This window comes from Brassica rapa, chromosome A02 (genome assembly GCF_000309985.2).
Source record: "Brassica rapa cultivar Chiifu-401-42 chromosome A02, CAAS_Brap_v3.01, whole genome shotgun sequence".
In the NCBI taxonomy this organism is placed as follows: domain Eukaryota; kingdom Viridiplantae; phylum Streptophyta; class Magnoliopsida; order Brassicales; family Brassicaceae; genus Brassica; species Brassica rapa.
The window spans coordinates 29,556,874-29,576,425 of record NC_024796.2 but is presented as its reverse complement, the minus strand read 5'-3'; the positions used below and the strand labels follow the sequence as shown (position 1 = coordinate 29,576,425).

Below are 19,552 nucleotides of genomic sequence, written 5' to 3'. Positions count from 1 at the left end.
CTCTCTCTCTCTCTCTCTCTCTCTCTCTCTCTCTCTCTCTCTCTCTCTCTCTCTCTCTCTCTCTGTACGTGAGCCGTATCTGTATCCGTTTGACGGCACAACCAGCGAAGCTCCGGTGGAAATAGTTTCCGGATTGGAATCGAGATTGAATTGCACAATTCCGTTGAAAATTAGGGTTTATAGAATCATAATGATTAAAGTTTCCATTTGTTTCATTAGTGTTCTAGTCACTAAATTATGATTTAAAGTGTAAAATCATCAATGATTTTCTCTGGTCCAAGAATAATAACAATCGACTTAATTGTAAAGAGTAAGAGTGTCCACTATTAACGACGTATTATGGGTCCAAATGGCCATTTACATGCTTAGAGCATGTTTATTGCATGCCTCTTATGTTGGGGTTATTATCGTAATATAAGATACGATCTCTTAGCTTTTAACTAAAAACACTAAGAAACGTCTCTTAAATAAGAGATATAAGAGATGTCTCTTAGCTTTTTTAGTTAAAAGCTAAGAACCGTATTTTATATTACGCTAAAAACCCTAACCTAAGAGACATGCAATAAACATGCTCTTAGAAAGTTAGAAGAACAAGAAAGTGATTATTTTGTTTTATTTTAAGATAAAGATTAGTGGAATTACACTTTACAAAAAGATATATTAGTGGAATTAAGCATTATCTTCAATTTTCAGTTTTCACCTTAAAATGAAAATAAAATTACAGTAAAAAACTGCAACTATAAATACTTTTTCCGCTATTCTGCAGATGAATCAGATAAAATTTGTTTTCATGTTCCATTTAATTCAATTTTACACTAATCACAATCATGTAGACCATATTTATTTTTATATTCCACTATTTCGGCTAATCTACTAAAATCTCCAAATTAAACCTAATGATCTGTCTTATTATGCATTTAGACTTTAGTACATCTAATCAATTTTTATTTATTTTGGGAGCATTATCATCAATTCACTTACTGCTTTTACTAGTGTCATATGTATTTTCCCTAGTTTTAAGGTTTTACTTTTTTTTTTTTGGCGATCACATACCAAACTCTGTTTTTTCCCTAGTTTTAAAAGAACATCTAATTATTTCAATACTTTTGCATAAGAAAAATATGATCAAAATAATATATCTAATGTTTTTTATAAAAAATAATGGTTAGTTAAATGATATGTTAGTAGGAATTAAGATTTTAGCTAATATGTTTTACATAAGTGACGTGTATGACAAAGGGCTCCAGGAATATATAGAAAATGGTAATACTAAAATACCAAAAAGAGTTGATTTGACGGTCACTGTCCTGAGCACATGTTATTGGCCTAGTTATAGAATACCAAAAGGGGTTGAATTAGAATGTAAGCTTGAAAAGCCAAGCATTGCAATTAGTTTCTTTGGTCATTGATCAGCTGAAGAAGGAGCTTCCAAATGAAAAGACAAGACTAGTTCTGGAGAAGATTCTGGAAAGCATTTCAGCTGGGTTTGAAAACAAATCCTCTTGTGACCAAAAAGTTCTGTTTGACTTGAGATATTTCCTTCTTCGTGATGAAGACATTGGAAACGAGAGCATGGCAGCTGAGTTTGCTCTGGATCTGTTGCTTAAAAGGCTGAAAAGTAAATGGGAAGAGCTTAACCAAGAGGAGTGGCTAGCCCCATTTATATGACTGATTATTGGTTGCTCGAGAAACCAACGGCTTGTATATTCAGCTTAGTGTTTTGCTTTTGTTGATCATCTTCCATTGCATTCCCTCACCCCTGAAGGAAATAAATACGAATGAGATACATTGCTAACATAAATGTTAAGCATTGCAAAATCTAGAAGCAATATCCCCCTTGCTGTTTCGTTGTCATTCTTTCAATTTTATCAGAAGTAATAAGATGAAGATAGAGCACAGCTAACAGAAGTGATGAAGTTGCCTGAATTTGAGAATATAAAGAGCAACCAACACCGTAGAGCTCTTTTGCTCTTCAAAGCGATGGTAGAGGGGAGGTCTATGGATATCGAGATTCATGAAATTGCATCCAAGTTTCATCCTTGTTACTGTCGAAGACGTAACACTCATTTTTTCTTTCGACTGAAATTTCAGCATAAGTCATCTTTGTGTAAAAACTGTTCAAACAACACATTAGTAAAAAAATCATCGTCGTAAACAAAAATCAGATCTTTTACTTAACCATTCCCCTTAGAAACAAAGTGACAAACATTTGATTCATCAATCAATAAATTACATATCATATGAAACCATTATATATATATATTTCCTAGAAATTACTTCAGAAGTAATTTGACACATATACTTTTTACAATCAATTTTATAAGAAAATGTGACATGACTACTAAAATTAATGACATAACTTATACTAAATATGACATAACCAAATTATATTTAATATTAATTTATATTTTTGATAAATTTTTAAAAATATGATAATAACTCATCCATTACATAAAAAGTTGATCTATATTTTTGGTAAACTTTTTATAATATCGTAATAACTCATAAATTATCATTAAAATAAATATATGCAAATATGACATTACAAATTCAAAATGTTATTTAATTCTGTTTTTATAATTATACAACTTCTATGACTAGTGGCTTATTATTATTATTTTGAAACACGTAGAATTAATATATTTTGTTTTTAGGGAGTATATTAATTAACCATTAAATTAAACAAAAAAAGGAAAATAAGAGAGAATTATGTTGAATTGGATCTCTACTTATATGCAAAAACAAAAAGGAAGGAAAATAAAAAGAGCTGACAAAGAAGAGTAAACCAACATCATCGTGTAGAAGAAATTCAATTCAATTCAATTCACCTCTCAACCCTAAAGCCTCATCGTCTCTCTCTCTCTCTCTCTCTCTCTCTCCGTCGCTCCGTCGCTGTACTTGATCCGTATCTGCATCCGTCAACGCGTCAACCAGCGACGCTCCGGATTGAATTGCGCAATTCCGTTAAAAAAATTAGGGTTTAATAGAGGAACCAAATCGCCTATGGCTCCGGGGCGTAAAAGAGGAGCGAGCAAGGCCAAGGCCAACGGGAAGTTGATTCTCGGCGATCTCGTCCTCGCCAAAGTCAAAGGCTTCCCCGCTTGGCCTGCTAAGGTTCGGTTTATCTTTTAATTCGTTCCGGTTTAGTTCCGGTTTAATTTGATTATTGGTTTGGATTAGCTCTAGTGTTGTTCTCTCTCTTTTATTTTAGTTTCAGTTAGTTACAGTCATAGACTCATATGTTACATTGTTGATAAAGATTCTACAGTTGCATTTATGATGAACATGTGTTGATAAAGGTTTCGTCTTTGATGAATAGTGAGCGTGAAAGTCATTTTGAATTCGTTTAGTCTCTCTTTGTTTTTTGAGTTTCAGGTTAGCAGGCCTGAAGAGTGGGATCGTGCTCCAGATCCTAAGAAGTACTTTGTTCAGTTCTTTGGTACACAGGAAATGTAAGCAACTCTCTTATTATACCTTCTCATCTAGATAGTTATATTAACTGTAGGTCTCGGTTATATCAGGTGTTCTATTGCCGTAATTAAAGTTTTCACCTTTACTCGCCATGTTACTTGATGTTTAGGTTACTATGTGTTTGGAGTTGGTTTTGTTATTTGCATTGTTTTTGACGAAGTTATGTTACTTTACTGCAGAGCTTTTGTTGCACCGCCTGATATTCAAGCCTTTACTAGTGATTCAAAGAGCAAACTGTTGGCAAGATGTCAAGGTAAAACGGTCAAGTACTTTGCACAGGCTGTGACGGAGATATGCACAGAATTTGAAGAGTTGCGAAATCACAAGTCGAGTGTTTTGGGTAATGAGGATCCGATGGATGCTGCGGATCCTGGTTTGGTAAAGGATGAGACAGTTGATGGAACAGATCACACCGTCACTGATTCTGATGGAACTGATAACTTAGATTCTGAGGTGGGACCTTACTTCCCCAAAGTTGAAACAGAGAAGCAGGGTTCGTCTCCATTTCGGGAATCAAAGATCACTGCCACATCCTCGGGTAGCGAGTCACTAGAGCAGGTGGACCTTAAAATAAAAGAAGGAGATTTTGATAAAGGAACTGATGGTGATGGTTGCACTAAGGAATTTGGTAATGGTGAAAAGGGTCTGCCCAACGGTAAGAGAATAAAGAAGGAAGCAGGTGGCTCGGTCAGAGAAGGGAAAGATACAGTTCATAGAGACAAAAGCGATGGTCGAGATACTAGTGGTAAATCCGATTCCAAAAAGTCAAAAGATCTGTTGACAGAGAAATCTAGCTCCAAAGTGTCTGGTGTTAAGCAAGAAAAATCAATTGGCGTTAAGGATGGGGTTTCCGGCAAGAAAAGGAGGCTTGAAAGTGAATCAGGGAAGCCTGCATCAAGAGTAGATGAAAGCTCACGTGCGGCTAAAAAGCCGCGATGTGAAGGTAAAAATGACAAGGAAAAATGTGTAACTGATTCTACTGGTACTGTATCACATATTAAGCGTGAACTTGTTGTAGGACTAAGTGCTCGTGGAGGTGATTTACAATATGATAAAATAGTTGTAACTAAGCGCCGGAGACAAACAGTGGAGCATGATAACTCGCCTCCTCTTTCTGGGTCCCGTGTTAAATCCGGGAAAGGTCAGCTGGAACAGAGACACCGTTCGTCTGTGACTGATAAATCCGGGAAAGGTCAGCTGGAACAGAAGGACCGTTCCTCTTCTGTTAGTAATGCCAAGGTTCCAGCTTCACAGTCGCTGAAAAAAAGGAGGGCTGTTTGTGTATATGACGAAGATAATGATGAAGATCCCAAAACCCCATTACATGGAAGTCAAGCCGTTGTTCCCAAAGCAACGCCAGTATTGACTGATGGTCCTAAAAGTGCTAACGTGTGTCGTGACACTTCTACTAAAGCCAAAATATCTGCTGGATCTACAGAGAGTACGGGACTAAGGAAAGTACCCCTTCGTAAACATTGTGAGGATACTTCACGTGTATTATCAGATAATGTGGAGAAACCTATCAGTGAGTTGCCGGCAAAGGATGTCAAGCAAATCTTGCAATCTCCTATGAAGTCTCCTCAGCTGGTGTCACCTAACAAGCACGTTGCAGGACAGCATAAAACTGCGAAACCACCTGTAAAAGTTTCGGATGTCAAGAAGCCTCATAGTGAGTCTGGTAAGGAATCAGTTGTGGGATCTGATAAAGTAAGCCCTTCCCAATCTCAGCTAGCAAATCAGAGACACAGACCAGCTTCAGTTGGAGATAAGCCAACGGTGGTTTCAAAAGCTGCGTTACGTCTGAGTGATGCTGTTGTTTCAAAAGACACTTCTGGGGACTTGTCTGCTGTTATGTATGCCACGTTCTATCCGTTATCTTTTTGTGGTTTTGTTGTTCTGTCGCTTATAGTTATTTCTAATAATGCAGGGTTGATTACAATCGAGAAAATGGGAGTGCTCCATTCACCAGAGCGAGGACCCCAGATTCGGCTGCATCTATGAAGGATCTAATTGCAGCTGCGCAGGCCAAAAGAAAACTAGCACATTCACAAAATTCAGTTTTTGGGAATTTGAATTCTAGTTTATTAAACATCAGTGAAACACAGATGAGGAGTCATAGCCCAGTTATGGTTCAGAATGCTTCAGCTTCTGCGGCCATCGTAATGCCTGTCGCTGTTCAAGGACATCAACAAGACTCTTTTCCATCAAATCATGAGCATCAGTCCTCATCAAGAAATCAAAATGAGACTGATGATAATGAAGAGAGAAAACTTAGTTCAGGGCATGAGTCAGTTGGAGGTTCACTTAGTGGTGGCACTGATGCTGCTGTTTCTCGGGATGCTTTTGAGGGCATGATAGAGACCTTATCAAGAACTAAAGAAAGTATCGGACGTGCTACGCGCCTAGCAATTGATTGTGCCAAGTACGGGATTGCTAGCGAGGTATGATGGTCGGTTGTTTTTATTTTTGTTCTGTCTTAAGGCTGTCAACAAAATTAGTGTTAGGCTGCACAGTGAAAGTCACTTTTAAGTTGCGTTTTCTAAGCTTAACTTATTGGATGTTTAGCTTGCTACGTAAACTGCTTTAGCTGAGAAATTTGTTTGTGTCTAGGTGGTGGAACTTCTCATACGAAAGTTGGAAAATGAGGCTCACTTACATCGTAAAGTGGATCTGTTCTTTCTTGTTGACTCTATCACCCAGTGTTCGCACAACCAAAAAGGTATTGACTACCTGTTCTCAATTTTTCATTTCCCTGAATTGCTAATAGTATTTGGATTTTGTTGTTTATTGTTTTTGACTGCATTTCAAGGAGTACACTGGTATAGTTTGCTATCAGAATATATTTGTTCCTATAGATAATTAATGATGCTTGCGAATTCTTTTGTAGGTATTGCTGGTGCTTCATACGTTCCTACAGTGCAAGCTGCTTTGCCACGTCTTTTAGGTGCTGCTGCCCCACCAGGGACCGATGCTCGTGATAACCGTCGTAAATGTCTCAAGGTACTTTTACTATTTGCTCGTTTTGAGGTTATCTTTGCATTTTCGTTGGCTGGAGTCATTGACGCCCTCGCCTTTTTGTAGGTTTTGAGGTTGTGGCTTGATAGGAAAATTTTCCCTGAATCTGTTCTGCGTCGCTATATTGATGATATTGGAAATTCTAGTGATGATGCAACTGTTGGGTTGTCCATACGACGTCCTTCCAGATCTGAGCGTGCTGTAAATGATCCTATCAGAGAAATGGAAGGGATGCTTGTTGATGAGTATGGCAGGTATGCTAAACGCTTGTCTTGCTTAGTAGTTTACTCTATGGGCTTTGTATATGGTGATTACAAAAGAAAAGGCAAAGTCAATTTATTTATTTAATGAGTTTAGTATCAGTCTTTCGAGTGTTACTAAACTTATTTGCCAATTTTTTGTCTGCAGCAATGCAACTATTCAGCTGCCAGGGTTTTTCTCTTCTCGTACCTTTGAAGATGATGAAGAAGATGACGACGATCTTCCAAATCTTCCAATACCACAAGATGCGAAAAACACATCATCTGGTGAACCTTTCAATGCTTTAGAAGACTTGGAAGCACGTGATACTTTGAGTGATAGACCTCATCGAGTTTTGGAGGATGTAGATCGTGAACTTAAAATGGAAGATGTTTCTGGTCAGCCGAAAGATGTAGCACCTTCCGCTTTCTGTGAGAATGTGACAAAGGTTCAGTCACTGGATGCTAGGGAACCAGTTGCAGAAAAGTCAACTGGGGCGCCTCCTTTTCCAGAGGATTCTCCTCCCCTGCCTCAAGAATCACCTCCATCTCCCCCTCCTCTACCTCCTTCTCCACCACCTCCATCCCCACCTCCTCCGCCTTCATGTCCGCCCCCATTGCTGCCACCACCACCTCCTACAACACATTTCCCACCACCTCCGTCGCAGACTCCACCACCACCGCCCCATTCACCTCCACCTTCACCGCCACCTCCACCTCCACCGCCTGCACAATCTATAACTTTACCACTATCGCTAACTATTCAACAATCCATTGCTAGCCATCAACAGTTACACCTTCAACGAGGCTTTCCTCCAGCATATCCATTATCGCATCAAACATACCCAGGATCTATGCAGCAAGACCAATGTACCATTTTCACTGTAAGTTCGTAGATTTATTCTGTTTGATGTTACACAATTCATAATGTACATTTTCCTCTTTTATCATTTATGTTAAAACTCCTGGGCACCATATGCAGGGTGATCAAATTGTCCAAGGGCCTGGAAGATCTTCACGTGGAAGTCATGTTGAGGGGCCTGGAAAAACTGAATTTTTCATGCAGCAGTCATGTAATTTTTCTCCAGCAGAAGTGTACAGCTCCAGGGAACCATCAGCATTTACTTCCTCCAGACAACTAGAATTTGGGAACAGCGATGCACAGAACCTACGGTTTCAACCGAACACCTCTCTGTCCCAAAGACCTATGCTTAGACACCTGCCTTCAGCACCGTCCAGTCATTTTCCTTATTCAAGCCATGTTCAGTCACAATCCCAGCGGTCCTACACTCATCCTTATTCTTTCCCACCTCAACGCGATGATGGACGGCGATTTAGAAATGAGGAACCATGGCGGATGTCTTCGAGTGGGCGTAGTGCAGAAGACCAGAGTGGTGCCTGGATACTTGGAAGAAATTCACATCCAGGCCTTCCTAGAGCCACAGACAGTATGTAGATACTTGATACCTTATATACTCTCTTAAATGTTGAATCTTATTAATTTACATGATTGCTTGTGAGCATTGGGATACATCTGTTAATCATGATTTTCCAGCTTGTATGTTTGTGTCATGTCTATCCTTGTGATTGATTGTCTTATTTGCAATTTCACCAGATTTTTTTCGGCCACCTTCAGTGGCAATCAGCTATCAGCCTTCTTCTGCCAGTAACTTACAAGCCGTCCCTACAATTCAAGGTGAGACTATCTCAGCCCATGCATCTGATTGCAGATTCTCAAAGACACTGTCAGTAAACTTATGCTTACCTTATTATGTTACATTACCCGTTTAAGGTCATGCTGCTTCCCAGATGCTACCATCTCGGCCAGACATGCCTACGGCGAATTGCTGGAGGCCAGCTTGAGGTTAGAGGTAGAATTTCGTTGGTCTGCTCCTGTCAATATCAATGGAAAAAGGAGCTGCTAGTTCCTCGTTAACAAGATTAATCCTCTAGGTTTGAGTTTCTAAATTCTAAAATTAAGTTAGTGCTGTCATCAAACAGTTAACAGTTATACAACTTTCTCTTCTATGAAGGACTTTTTCACTTCCAAAAGGCATCAAAACAACTTTTGTCAGGATTCTGTAAATTATATTTTTTTTCCTGACAATTGTATCTGGGGGATCAATTTTCTCACAGATTAGGTTTTTTTTTTTATAATTGGTTAGGACTTCTGTTTCTCAGTCCTGTAATTATGCCAGTCACAATGTGCACAAAGCTTTTAATGGTTAAATGAGTTTCAACTTCATAGTCAAATAGTGTTTTTATGATTCATTTTCTAAGCTCTGTAGTGGGTCTTTCATATTTAATCTTTGCTGCTTAAGAGTGTACCTGAGTTTGTTTATTTGTTAGTTCCCAGACTTGAGACCTATCGCTTTGTCTGTATCTTGTTGTTTGAATGAGTACAGTCCCTTTAGGTCCATGCATGTGGCAGCTCCTATTGTAGACGTCCCTATAACTACTCTCTCCACCACGGAGGAGTTCCTTAGAAACTTTCTCTTATTCTGTCTAGTAGATTTTGTTCACATGTTTCTCTCTTCTGGGGCTAGGCTTGAGACAGCCAGCTAATCTTATGCCAGTGTGTTGAAAACAACAGCCTTCTTAACTAGTTCTTCTAAGCTTTTCTCTTGCATATATCTTCAAAATGGTGTCGCGTTTTTTAACTGTGTTATTTGACAAATGTCTCTTGGTTTGTGGCGTTGATCCCTATTTTCCAGAGATTTGTAATTGGCACATTGGCCTAATCACTATTACTGGTCGAGATAAACATTTGGCCACTTCTCCAGTTATCCATTGCATGTTTCCTTTGAAAAAAGTAGTCTTTTGCACGCCTTATATGTTTGTGGCAGTACCCTTTGCATTTATGTGTATGTGTATGTATTGCTTTGATCCGAAAAGTGGAAACATTTATCTTCTCCCTGACGGTCTAAAATTTATGATTCAGTGCTATTTTGTTTAAAGTTTACGGTCTCTCTCTACCCTCCCTAAATTAATTTGTCAAACTACTGCATGCTTGTTCTGTTAAGTACATTCTTGTTGGGGAACTTACTTTAATCAAGTACTTGATTGAGAACCAGGGAGTTAATCTCGTAACATGTTTCACGATGAACAAGATGCATAGTGCTCCAGAACATAACACTCTGTGGTTTGATCACTAATTCTTGACAGAGTCGGCTATTTTGAGGGGGAATAACTATTTGGCATATGCAGTTGGTCGAGTTCACTTATTTTTTGTGTGTGGGTTTTGTCATATCAAGCTGTGATGTACGGTTAGCTTCCTGGTATATGCTTTCAAGTGTCATTAATTGCCCTGGGTGATGGTTTTCTATATACTTGTGCCTGTGATGACTTCAGTTGCGAGAACATATCTTCTTTGAAGGTTTTGAGTGACTTGTGTCTCAACAGGGTTTTGATACAAAGTTAAACCACCTGGAGCAATGGCAATCATCGTGCTGGGGAAATATTTGCGCATTGTACAAAGCGGTCTTGATTGGCTAATGCAGAAGCTTGATGTAAGTAACTTCTCTTGTTCTAGTACTCTCTGTCTTCTCCATAGTGTTATATAATGAACACGGATTAGGGAGTTTTGTGTCACTGTAAACATACATAAACAATGTGAATCTGTAACATAGGTGAATGAATTGTCTTCTTGGAAATAGCTACAAGAAAGCCCTGGTTTATTGTGTGGTGGTTTTTTCAGGTGTTGAGATTCTGAGATTTGGTTCGTGAGCTGAGAGTTGCAGGTCTTGGGGGAGGATCTAACTAGGCTTTAGACGATTGTCGCCTCTCTTTATCAATCGAGTTTCTCAAGTTGGGAGGTTAGCTTTTTCGCCACTGATGATCATTACCTCAGGACTAACTTCATTGTTGAGATTTTTTTTGGCGGAAAGTAAATTAAAGCTAGATCACTGGAACTAAAATGATGGTATATTATGGTAGGAAAGGTTGTTTTACCAGACTAATCAATAGCTTTGTAATTAACAATCTTATAATTTATCAACTGATCTTGTAAACCAAAAGATTGGTACTTGATCTATTACATAGGAATTTTGCACAATTAGTAAAGTTAATACAAAGGTTTTACTTTAAAAAAGTGTTAACCATACTATGTTTCATAATATAAATGGTTTTAGTTAAGAACACAAAGATTAAGAAAATTGTTAATTTTAAAAATGTATCATTAAATATATAGATTAGATATAATTGAACTAATCTTAGAATAGATTTGTATAATCTGATTAGTCACATTATATTTAATAAATGAAAAATTGGTTAGAAATGTGAAAAACTTATTTATTGAAATTAAAAAAAAAAACACATCTAAAACTATGAAAGGAGTACAATATATAGACAACTGTAAAGGACAATGTATATAGAAATGTGCGTGCATGCATGATGAATGATCGAGTAATATCAGTGGTTATGGCATGTACAAAAACAATAAATAAACAAAAATTAGAAAAGATATCAAAACGTGGTCACATCAAAACGCGACGTTGCTGCCGTACCAGAAACCCTTCCAGAACAACTTTTTTCTTATAAGCGTCAGAGTTCAAATCCAAAACATCTTTGCCTTGAGCTTCACCGCCACCAATGCGTTTGCGTTTGAGACGAGGGAGAAAGTAACACCAAGTACATGTACAAAGAACCGCACACAAACGTCCCCACATCAACATGATCACTAGCGTTAGCATTATGATTGATATCCCAATCACCGGGTCAACCCGCGATGCTTTTCTGACCCGAGAATTCTTCTCCCGCTTTGGCCCGGACCCGACAGGTTTAGTCGGTTCGAGTTTCCCGACACGAACTGATGCCTGTTCGCAACACATGTCGTATCCTGATAAAGTCAACGGTTCCGGGTTTATGTCTCTTTGCTGCTGACTCGTGTTTTTCTGTGGAATGTGAAAAAAAAACTTGTCAACTTCTTTGGGACACAACATAATAACAATGTTTTTTTTTTACATGACAAAATGTTTTAAAAAAAATTGTGGTTTATTGTTTATTTTTTATCAGGAATATAAGAGTAAGAAAAAAAATTATTGTCTAGAAAAAGGAATATAATAATAAGAAAAACAAATTATTTTGTTTTGGGAAAGAAAATAAAAAAGAATGAATAAATATACCTCTTTCGTTTCATGTTGTCCAACGGCAGTTATGTTCTTCGGATTAGTAACTTGACGTATCACCCGAAACAGGTTTTGCTTATCATCTTCAATAGTCAAGTTATGTTTCTTCGTCTCACATATCGTCGTCGTTGTGATCTCGCAGTTTTTCACACGGAATGCTGTCGCTCGAGAAAACCAACGACTCCTTATTTTCTTCTTCTTCTTCTCTTGACCGCCGGCGCCGTCGTCTAGCATTTGTTTGTGAGAGTGTATTTTCCGGGAAATACCGAAGCAGCGAAGAAGATAAGACGACGAAGAAGAGCATGTCTTCTCTCTGGCTTTCCTCTCCGGTTTGCCCATTGAAGTTGAGTCGAAGGATTGAGAAATGAAATATTTGTAATGTAAGGGTTGGTGATGATTCTGAACAGTTGGAATTATCTGATTTGTTTTATTATTTATTAGAACAGATTGTGTTTGTGTTCGCACGCTTTCGATAATGCGATGAATGTATATTTATTTAACATGCTTCCAAGTATTAAGATCGTGCAGCCTTAGGAGTTGAATAGACTATGTGTATCTTCTTATGACCATCGTGTTTTGTAGGCAGTAGTGTAACTTATTTTGTTTCACAAAAACATAGAAGTTTTATAATTGGAATGAAACATTAATATTTTGTTACTAGTCTACCAATTTATGAATGATTGTTGTACTACTGATGTCCAATCATTTTTAATAATTAGAACTTATATATCCTGGTAAATTTCAGATGATATATTCCATAATTAAACTAATGACAACGGAAATTAAGAAATTGAAAATAAATCCTAAAGTTTGACGACGTTTTAGATTACGTTCGATCTGATAGCTTTACAGATTAGTTATGGTCGTGTCCACGCTTCTACATCGCCAGAGTTTCGCATGCTGTCTTCTTTTTTTTTTGCCTAATTTTTTTTAAATTCATTAATTCAAATGCTGTCTTCTTTTCTCTCTTTTATTATTACTCCATGTTTCATATTGACTTTTCTTTGATAAATTTCTAGACAGCTTAGTATTGATTCAACCAAATTTACAGTTTTCTATATTAAATGCTAAATTTATGTAAAACCTTTTATAAATAAATAAATAAAGTTTATGTAAACATATCTAAAAGCTATATCGATCAATATGTTAAAGCTATACTCATCCATCACTTTATTTTTCAGAATAAAGTTAGGATAGTTTTCACCAAAAACCGTTTAGTTTCTTAACGATTTTGTTTGCCGAAGAAGAACAGTTTGTTAATAAAAATATTGATTATAATATGTTAGTATACCTAATAAAATTTTCTTGTACTCATAAAAATAGATTAAAATTCTAAGTAATAAATTTATTACTATGATATTACAAGCCCTACCAACTGTTTTTCCTAGCAATAAAATGGTTACCAACCATAACAACCTCTTTCCTCATTTCCAAACGCTAAAACCCAAATAGACTATACACATCATCGAATTACCAAATTGAAAACAAAGAAAAATAGCTTAAAATTCAAATGATCCAAAAATAAGTAAACAATCTTCTTATGGTCACCATCTTAACTAATTAACAAATCTCAAACATTAAACACTAAATAATATTACCATCATCAATAGTCTTGGCATAGTATTGATCAATCTCGGAGACACTCCTGTTGATCAAATTCACCATCAAGCCATGTTTCATGTACATTGTAAGAGCTAACTTCGGTTCCACTTTATGACCCTCCACCACCTTCACCTTGTACCGGTAAACTATTGCAGCTGCAGTAGATTTCATCTGATAATAAGCAAAATCTTTGCCTAGACAAAGGCGTGGACCGCCATTAAAGGCCGTGAACTTATATGCCGACTCACTCATAAACCGCCCATCTCTTAGCCACCTCTCTGGCCTAAACTCACGACAATCTTTTCCCCAAATAGCTTCCATACGACCCATAGCGTAAATTGCGTATATAACTTTTTCTCCTTTCTTTAAAATTGTTCCATCAGGAAATACATCATCTTCTTGGACCTGAATAATAATAGTAACAAATAAATTAATTTCAGCTACTCTATAGTAACCTCGCGCACGGGTGATAGGTACTTTAGCATCATGTACATTTAATATGAACGAGTTGGTAGTTAGGTTTCATGGGGAAACAGCAAAACATAACATTCTTGTGTGTGACCAAGAAGTCAAACATGTAGTTTTTCATTTCTTCTATGAATAAATGATTTAAAGATACCTGCATATTTAATTAGTTGTCTTCCCAATAATTTCATAATAACTATAGGTTACTGATTAGGTAACCATAAGTAACCAAACATGATAGCATATTAAAGTTTTTGGGTCATCCAATGGCTTTATATACGACCTAATATCAGGAAGTACTAAAAAGAAACAGTAATTAATCAAGCAATTAGTTTTTTTCTTAATTCCGTACTCCCTCCGTATTTAAATATGATATTTTAAATTTTATTTTTGTATTTGAGAGTTGATATTTCAAAATTTTAATTAGTTCTTTTGCTTCTTTTTTTGTCACAAAAAAAGCAAATAAATATAAATGAAAGTCTAAAAACATGAATGATAAGCTTTATTTGAAACCAAATAAAACTTAAAATTTAAAACTACTCCTCATAGATAAAAATATGTATTTAATTTTTGTTAATATGTGTGAAAATCTTAAAATATTATTCTTTCAAATGCAGCGAAAGTATATGTTTCCAATTTTAAACAAAATGGCTTTCTGATAAGCAATCAAATAGTAATTAGGAAGTAAAAACATAGCAGATTTAGGTAAAAGTTAGTACCTCTTTGTGATCAACAGGAACTGAAGGGTATAACCTAAGAGCTTCAGACAAAGCAGCTTGTAGATAATCCATCTTCTTGATCTCTTCTGGTCTGAAAACAGGCTCATAATCTATCTTCCCTCCATTTCCACTATCATCTCTCTGCCTCAAAATCTTACACACCTCCACCATAATCTTCTCTTCCACCTCTGGATTCTTCTCTAGCAACCAGAAGAACCAGCTCAAAGCAACAGAAGAAGTATCTCTCCCAGCAAGTATGAAGTTCACACATATATCACGAAGAAACTTGTCTGAAAAGCTACCTCCCTTCTCATCTCTAAGACCCATAAACACCGTCAAGAGATCAGATCTCTTTGTGGATTCACCTTCAAGAGACAGTTCTTTCTTCCTCGTCCTGATAACTTCCTCAGCAAAATCATCCACACCTTTTATTGACTCCTTTAGCATCTTCTCAGTTCCTAAGTTAAGACACTTCATCAACTTCCACACGCAAGTAGGCATGACGAATCTACAAACCGCAGCTTCTGTCGCGTCCTCAAAGGCTTTAGCAAAGGGTATTACAGGTTTGTCTGGACCAAGACATCCTGGATCGACTCCAAAAGCAATCATGCACACGTTATCAAACGTTAGCCTCAACAACACGTCTTGTAGATCAATAGGAGAAGAGGTTTTGACCGAAGCTTCAAGAACTGGTAAGAGCCTCTTGTGAACAAGCTCATACAAGGAGTGAGTTGTTAGCTGTCTGAACTTAGCTGAATGAAACTCGATGCTTGCGGTTTTCCTCTGCCTCTGCCAAGTCTCGTCATCCGCGTTGAAGATACCGTCTCCTAGAAGGTCTCTAAGGTTGTCTCGGAAGTAAGAGCCTTTAGGGTAGGCAGAGAAACGGTTCTTGAGGAGATGCTCAACGTTTCTTGGGTCGCAAGTAATGGTGCTGTTGAGGCTGCTGAACCAAGGGCCTCTGAAATGGAAAGTTCCGTGTTGACGACGGAGAACATCGGTTAGCCACTCGTAGATGTTTCCTCTGAGGCCAAAAGCTAGAGAAGGAAGCATGCCTAGAAACGGCCACACGGGAAGACCGTAGTGTTTCTTCTGACGCAAGGAATGTATGGCGATAAAGGCGAATAGGGCAAGAAGAAGCTCAAGAACTTGGACGTTTCTGAGGAGAAATAGCTTACGTGAAACAAGAGGCTCGTGGGAGGAGAAAGGGTCACTGAAGGTGAGATAGTAAGAAGAATTGGTACTCATTTTGTGAGAAAGTGATGAAGAGTGGAGAGAGAGGGATGAAGAGAGATTAATAATAACAATGGAGGTGGTGAGTTTAGCTAGTGGGGTGAAGAATATTGCATGAGTTTCTTGTGGCTCTCTCAGGAGAAAATAGGGTTTGATTTGGTGAGCAGAAAGATGTTGTGTCTTTATATTCTTGCGGCTTCTTGATTCTCGTGTGTGTATTACTATTCTTACACTTTAAGAGGGTCTTTTGAGGTCATTGGCTATGTTCTTGGGAATTACAATAGGTCGGATCTTTTTGGGAGGTTTAAATAGAGGAATAAGGTTTTTTTTATGACTCTAAAAATTTTTTTTTTAACGCTGATTTATTGTGATCTTACAATTATGATATAGGAAAGATTACATAGACGATTGTGTTTTAGATTGTGTTTTTTGATTCTTTTGCCAAAAAAAAAAAAAATTGTGTGTTTTGACCAAAACTGTGAACTGGTTTTTGGAAATGATTCTGATGAGAAGTGGTTGATAACGGGTAACCTAAGTTAATCCTCTTATCATATTTAGATCATTGCTTCGTCCACGTTTGTTTCTTTTTGTATTATTTTTTCACGTCAAGTTACCACTTTTTATATTATTATTACGAGAAAGTTGATTAATTTTCTTTTTCAAATATGCCAAATAAAATGAGGGTATCGTCTATAGAAAATAACAATTCTTCATTTTCATTGGGCATTCTTATAGCGTCATTAGTTATGGTTTTCCTGTTCTCGCCATTGGGCTTAATATTTGTTCGATCTTATGAAGTTTCTCTTTTGGTCAGTTGCTGAGAGGCTTCATGGGATCATTGTTAGATCTTAGGGGGATTTGCAGGGTTTTGGTAAAGAGTTCAGACATTGCTGACTGAGATTTTTGGACTTTAGGCTGTTGGAGTTCTTGCCAAGAGTATTTACATTTGCCAAGAACCCAAGGCAGCTCCAATTTGAAGCAGACATTAACAAGCTGTTTATGTATACAAGGTTGGCTCTTTTGTCTCAATAGTTCTTGATTTTGTTTTATTTAACTCTAGCTTATGAAAAAAAATTGTGCGTTAGCTTTAATCGGTTGGGACGAGAAGCTATGGAGACAGATGCAGAGGAGATCATTGAGATGGCTGGTTAAAACCTCCTAGTCTCAGCAGCAGAGACAAATTCAAGAGAACATTCACCACCTAGTTGAAAACTTCTGCTCTTTGATGGGCGGGATCCTTCATCCAGAATTTAGCAAGAACGAGTAAGGACCACAAAACAGCAAGCCCTCTTCCTCCTCGTCAGAGCGGTCTTACTTTCGCCATTGGTGGGGGTAATACTTTTCCAGCTGAAGATAAGCTCCCTAAGTGTTTCAGTTTGTGAGCTTTATAATCTTAACCCATGTAGTCAGTGTCTAGACAACTCAAATAGGTTTATACCGTTTTAAATCGGTTAAAATCAGTTGAAATCGGTCTAACTTAGTTTAAATCAGTCTTAATATGTTGAATCAACCAATAATGTTAGTGCAAATCCATAAATTTATTCAGTTTTTTTTTTGTCGTATATAATTCATCAAAATAAATTTATAACTAAACCCAAAAACTAAAATATCTAATATAAATAAAAATATATAAAATAAATCAAATAATTCCTTAATGTTTAAGCTTCATATACTGCCCTCAAATCGCTAGTCTTCTATAAAATGCTTAGTTACTGTCTAGTGATTTTTTGAACATTGATCTTCACTACTTTCTTCCATATTATTCACACTGATTCTTCTTCTTCTTCTTCAGCACAGTTGTTCCTGAGACAAAGCCTTTGAAACTAGCTGAGGTCTTATAGACATTTACTTGATCAAATGGGCTACACCTCACAAAGACGCTGGTCAAGGCTGTTTCATCAAAAGCCAAGCAGATGCTGGAACGGTCTTAGCCTTTTACCCTGGAGTTATCTACTCTCCTGCCTTCTACAGGTACATTCCAGGGTACCCTAAGGTTGACTCACACAACTCTTATCTCATCACAAGGTACGATGGGACTGTGATAAACGCTCAGCCTTGGGTCTCGGTGGAGAATGTTGAGAACTATGGACTGGTACTTCCTACGCACCCGTGGTTAAAACACACACCAAAATAATAGAAAATGGTTCAGACAGGTTATGGAAAGCGTTGAGCAAGCCACTCCAAGGCTTTTGTAAGGCCAAAGATGTTCTTGAAGAGATTTGGAAGCTTTTGGTTTAAGACAGCAGGTAGCAATGGTTTGGATGCTTCGGTTCTTAAGACATTGGTTTTGGTGGCAACAAGGGAGTTATGTGATGAGGAGCTTCTGCTGAATTACAGGCTGACTAACTCTAAGAGACGACCGGATTAGTGCCGTTAACGAAGAGGAGGATAGGAGAAGATGGAGCTAAACTTCTCCGGTTCTGTTTCTGAGCTTCATCCTCTGTTTCGTACTAATACGACATCGTAGTGTTTGTGTGTTATTGTTCTTTTTAATATGTTTTTGTTGTTAATAATAAAAAGATTATGTCTGAAAACTAACAATATTGTAAGCAAAATTATCTTATCAAAATATTATTCGTCATCAGTAAGTTAAACTTTTTAATTAAATCTTACAAAAAAATTTTTTTTTATAAAAGCATTGTATTATACATAGTAAATTATAACATCCAAATGTCTCTTCACTTCTAAGAGCATCAGTATTGGCTTACATATCCTAAAGAAGTCTATTTATTAGTAGTTTGATTTTTCTTTATTATCATCTTTCACATATTTTTATATTTATTTAAATAATAAAGAAAAATCAAACTACTAATAAATAGACATCTTTCTCTTTTTTACCCTTTTCTATTTTTAATGTGTAGAGACTGGTTGATAAACTGCCACTAATCATGCTCTGATTGTTTAGACAAATATGATATTATGGGTACATACAAGTAGATGCACCTTTTCTTGTAACCACATGTGGATACACCTATATGACGTATATATCACAGAAACTGAATCTTCACCACGCAATCAATGCCGTAACATTCTGTTTTGTAGTATGACAGATATTTTACTTGCACATACATCACAATTCCACAGATTGTAATATAAATATTATGTAGATAGCTTGCTTGTTGCTAGTTTTAAGGGGGAAGAACATGAGAGAAGTAAATATAAGAGTGTTTGGTCAAATCTGTTAATAAGATAATCTTATGAACCGTCACTTTCTTCGCTCTCCTCTGCTTTTTGTTTGGATCCTTCTATTCCAATTCATTGACCAATCACTTCACTATCTCTAGTTTTCTCACATTTTTCTATATTATCTTTTTAGTTTATATCATTCTTAAATTTCCTTACATAAATTGCAGACATATTGCACAAGTTGCATCTGAATGTATAGTATAAACAAAAATATATTAATTGCCCATAAAGGGAAAAACGACTTATAACAAACTTCTATTTATACGATATAATTGCTACTGTCGTATCTTCCTTATTGCCCATTTGGTTCTTTTGTTTGGTAACATGTCTTTATCTTATAATAATGGTGTTAATACGCATGAATAATTATAAAATTTCAAGTGAAAACGGTTATAAAATAGAAGGCGCAAGTTGCATGTGCAGATATTTTACCTCTAGCTAGTGTAAACAAAAAGAGAAACGCCTATAAAAAAGGAAACTTAATTTGTAACAAACCTAT

General features: G+C 36.8%; 3 protein-coding genes and 1 pseudogene across 9 annotated transcripts; 2 read left to right on the top strand and 2 right to left on the bottom strand.

Annotated features, from left to right (window-relative positions):
- Window positions 1–1,115: 1,115 nt before the first annotated feature.
- LOC103854911 (ENHANCER OF AG-4 protein 2) lies at window positions 1,116–10,779 on the top strand. 7 transcript variants are annotated; one of them, XR_004455162.1, is made up of 13 exons: window positions 1,116–3,114; window positions 3,376–3,452; window positions 3,651–5,324; window positions 5,399–5,912; window positions 6,082–6,190; window positions 6,359–6,471; window positions 6,553–6,740; window positions 6,895–7,609; window positions 7,708–8,177; window positions 8,341–8,421; window positions 8,518–8,596; window positions 10,128–10,234; window positions 10,423–10,779. XR_004455162.1 is itself a non-coding variant. In XM_018656844.2 (12 exons), exons 1-12 carry the CDS (start codon window positions 3,004–3,006, stop codon window positions 8,586–8,588), a joined length of 4,044 nt encoding a protein of 1,347 aa, XP_018512360.1. In that variant the 5' UTR covers window positions 1,118–3,003; the 3' UTR covers window positions 8,589–8,978. The 7 variants fall into 7 exon arrangements, 3 of the variants coding, with proteins under 3 accessions (XP_009130130.1, XP_018512360.1, XP_018512359.1); XR_004455161.1 differs by having other exon boundaries at window positions 8,518–8,678; XR_001957601.2 differs by having other exon boundaries at window positions 1,118–3,114; window positions 7,708–8,173.
- A 227-nt stretch (window positions 10,780–11,006) lies between these two features.
- LOC103854910 (uncharacterized protein At5g23160) lies at window positions 11,007–12,474 on the bottom strand. Its single transcript, XM_009131876.3, has 2 exons — window positions 11,849–12,474; window positions 11,007–11,617 (listed from the first exon to the last, which is right to left on the bottom strand). Exons 1-2 carry the CDS (start codon window positions 12,188–12,190, stop codon window positions 11,201–11,203), a joined length of 759 nt encoding a protein of 252 aa, XP_009130124.1. The 5' UTR covers window positions 12,191–12,474; the 3' UTR covers window positions 11,007–11,200.
- Window positions 12,475–12,749: 275 nt separating this feature from the next.
- On the bottom strand, window positions 12,750–17,035 carry LOC103854909 (cytochrome P450 86B1-like). The gene is made up of 2 exons (XM_009131875.3): window positions 14,638–17,035; window positions 12,750–13,858 (listed from the first exon to the last, which is right to left on the bottom strand). The coding sequence occupies exons 1-2, from the start codon at window positions 15,880–15,882 to the stop codon at window positions 13,436–13,438; spliced, it is 1,668 nt and encodes a 555-aa protein (XP_009130123.1). The 5' UTR covers window positions 15,883–17,035; the 3' UTR covers window positions 12,750–13,435.
- On the top strand, window positions 16,545–18,448 carry LOC117132021 (annotated as a pseudogene).
- Window positions 18,449–19,552: the final 1,104 nt, after the last annotated feature.

Bases quoted from the DNA above. Each gene is read 5' to 3' on its own strand.
- LOC103854910 (XM_009131876.3), bottom strand. From the start codon at position 12,190: ATGGGCAAACCGGAGAGGAAAGCCAGAGAGAAGACATGCTCTTCTTCG. The intron at 11,618-11,848 runs GTATATTTATTC...CACATTCCACAG, and splicing joins GACAACATGAAACGAAAGAG to AAAAACACGAGTCAGCAGCA.
- LOC103854911 (XM_018656843.2), top strand. From the start codon at position 3,004: ATGGCTCCGGGGCGTAAAAGAGGAGCGAGCAAGGCCAAGGCCAACGGG. The intron at 3,115-3,375 runs GTTCGGTTTATC...TTTGAGTTTCAG, and splicing joins TCCCCGCTTGGCCTGCTAAG to GTTAGCAGGCCTGAAGAGTG. The intron at 5,325-5,398 runs GTATGCCACGTT...CTAATAATGCAG, and splicing joins GGGGACTTGTCTGCTGTTAT to GGTTGATTACAATCGAGAAA.
- LOC103854909 (XM_009131875.3), bottom strand. From the start codon at position 15,882: ATGAGTACCAATTCTTCTTACTATCTCACCTTCAGTGACCCTTTCTCC. The intron at 13,859-14,637 runs GTACTAACTTTT...ATTATTATTCAG, and splicing joins TTCCTGTTGATCACAAAGAG to GTCCAAGAAGATGATGTATT.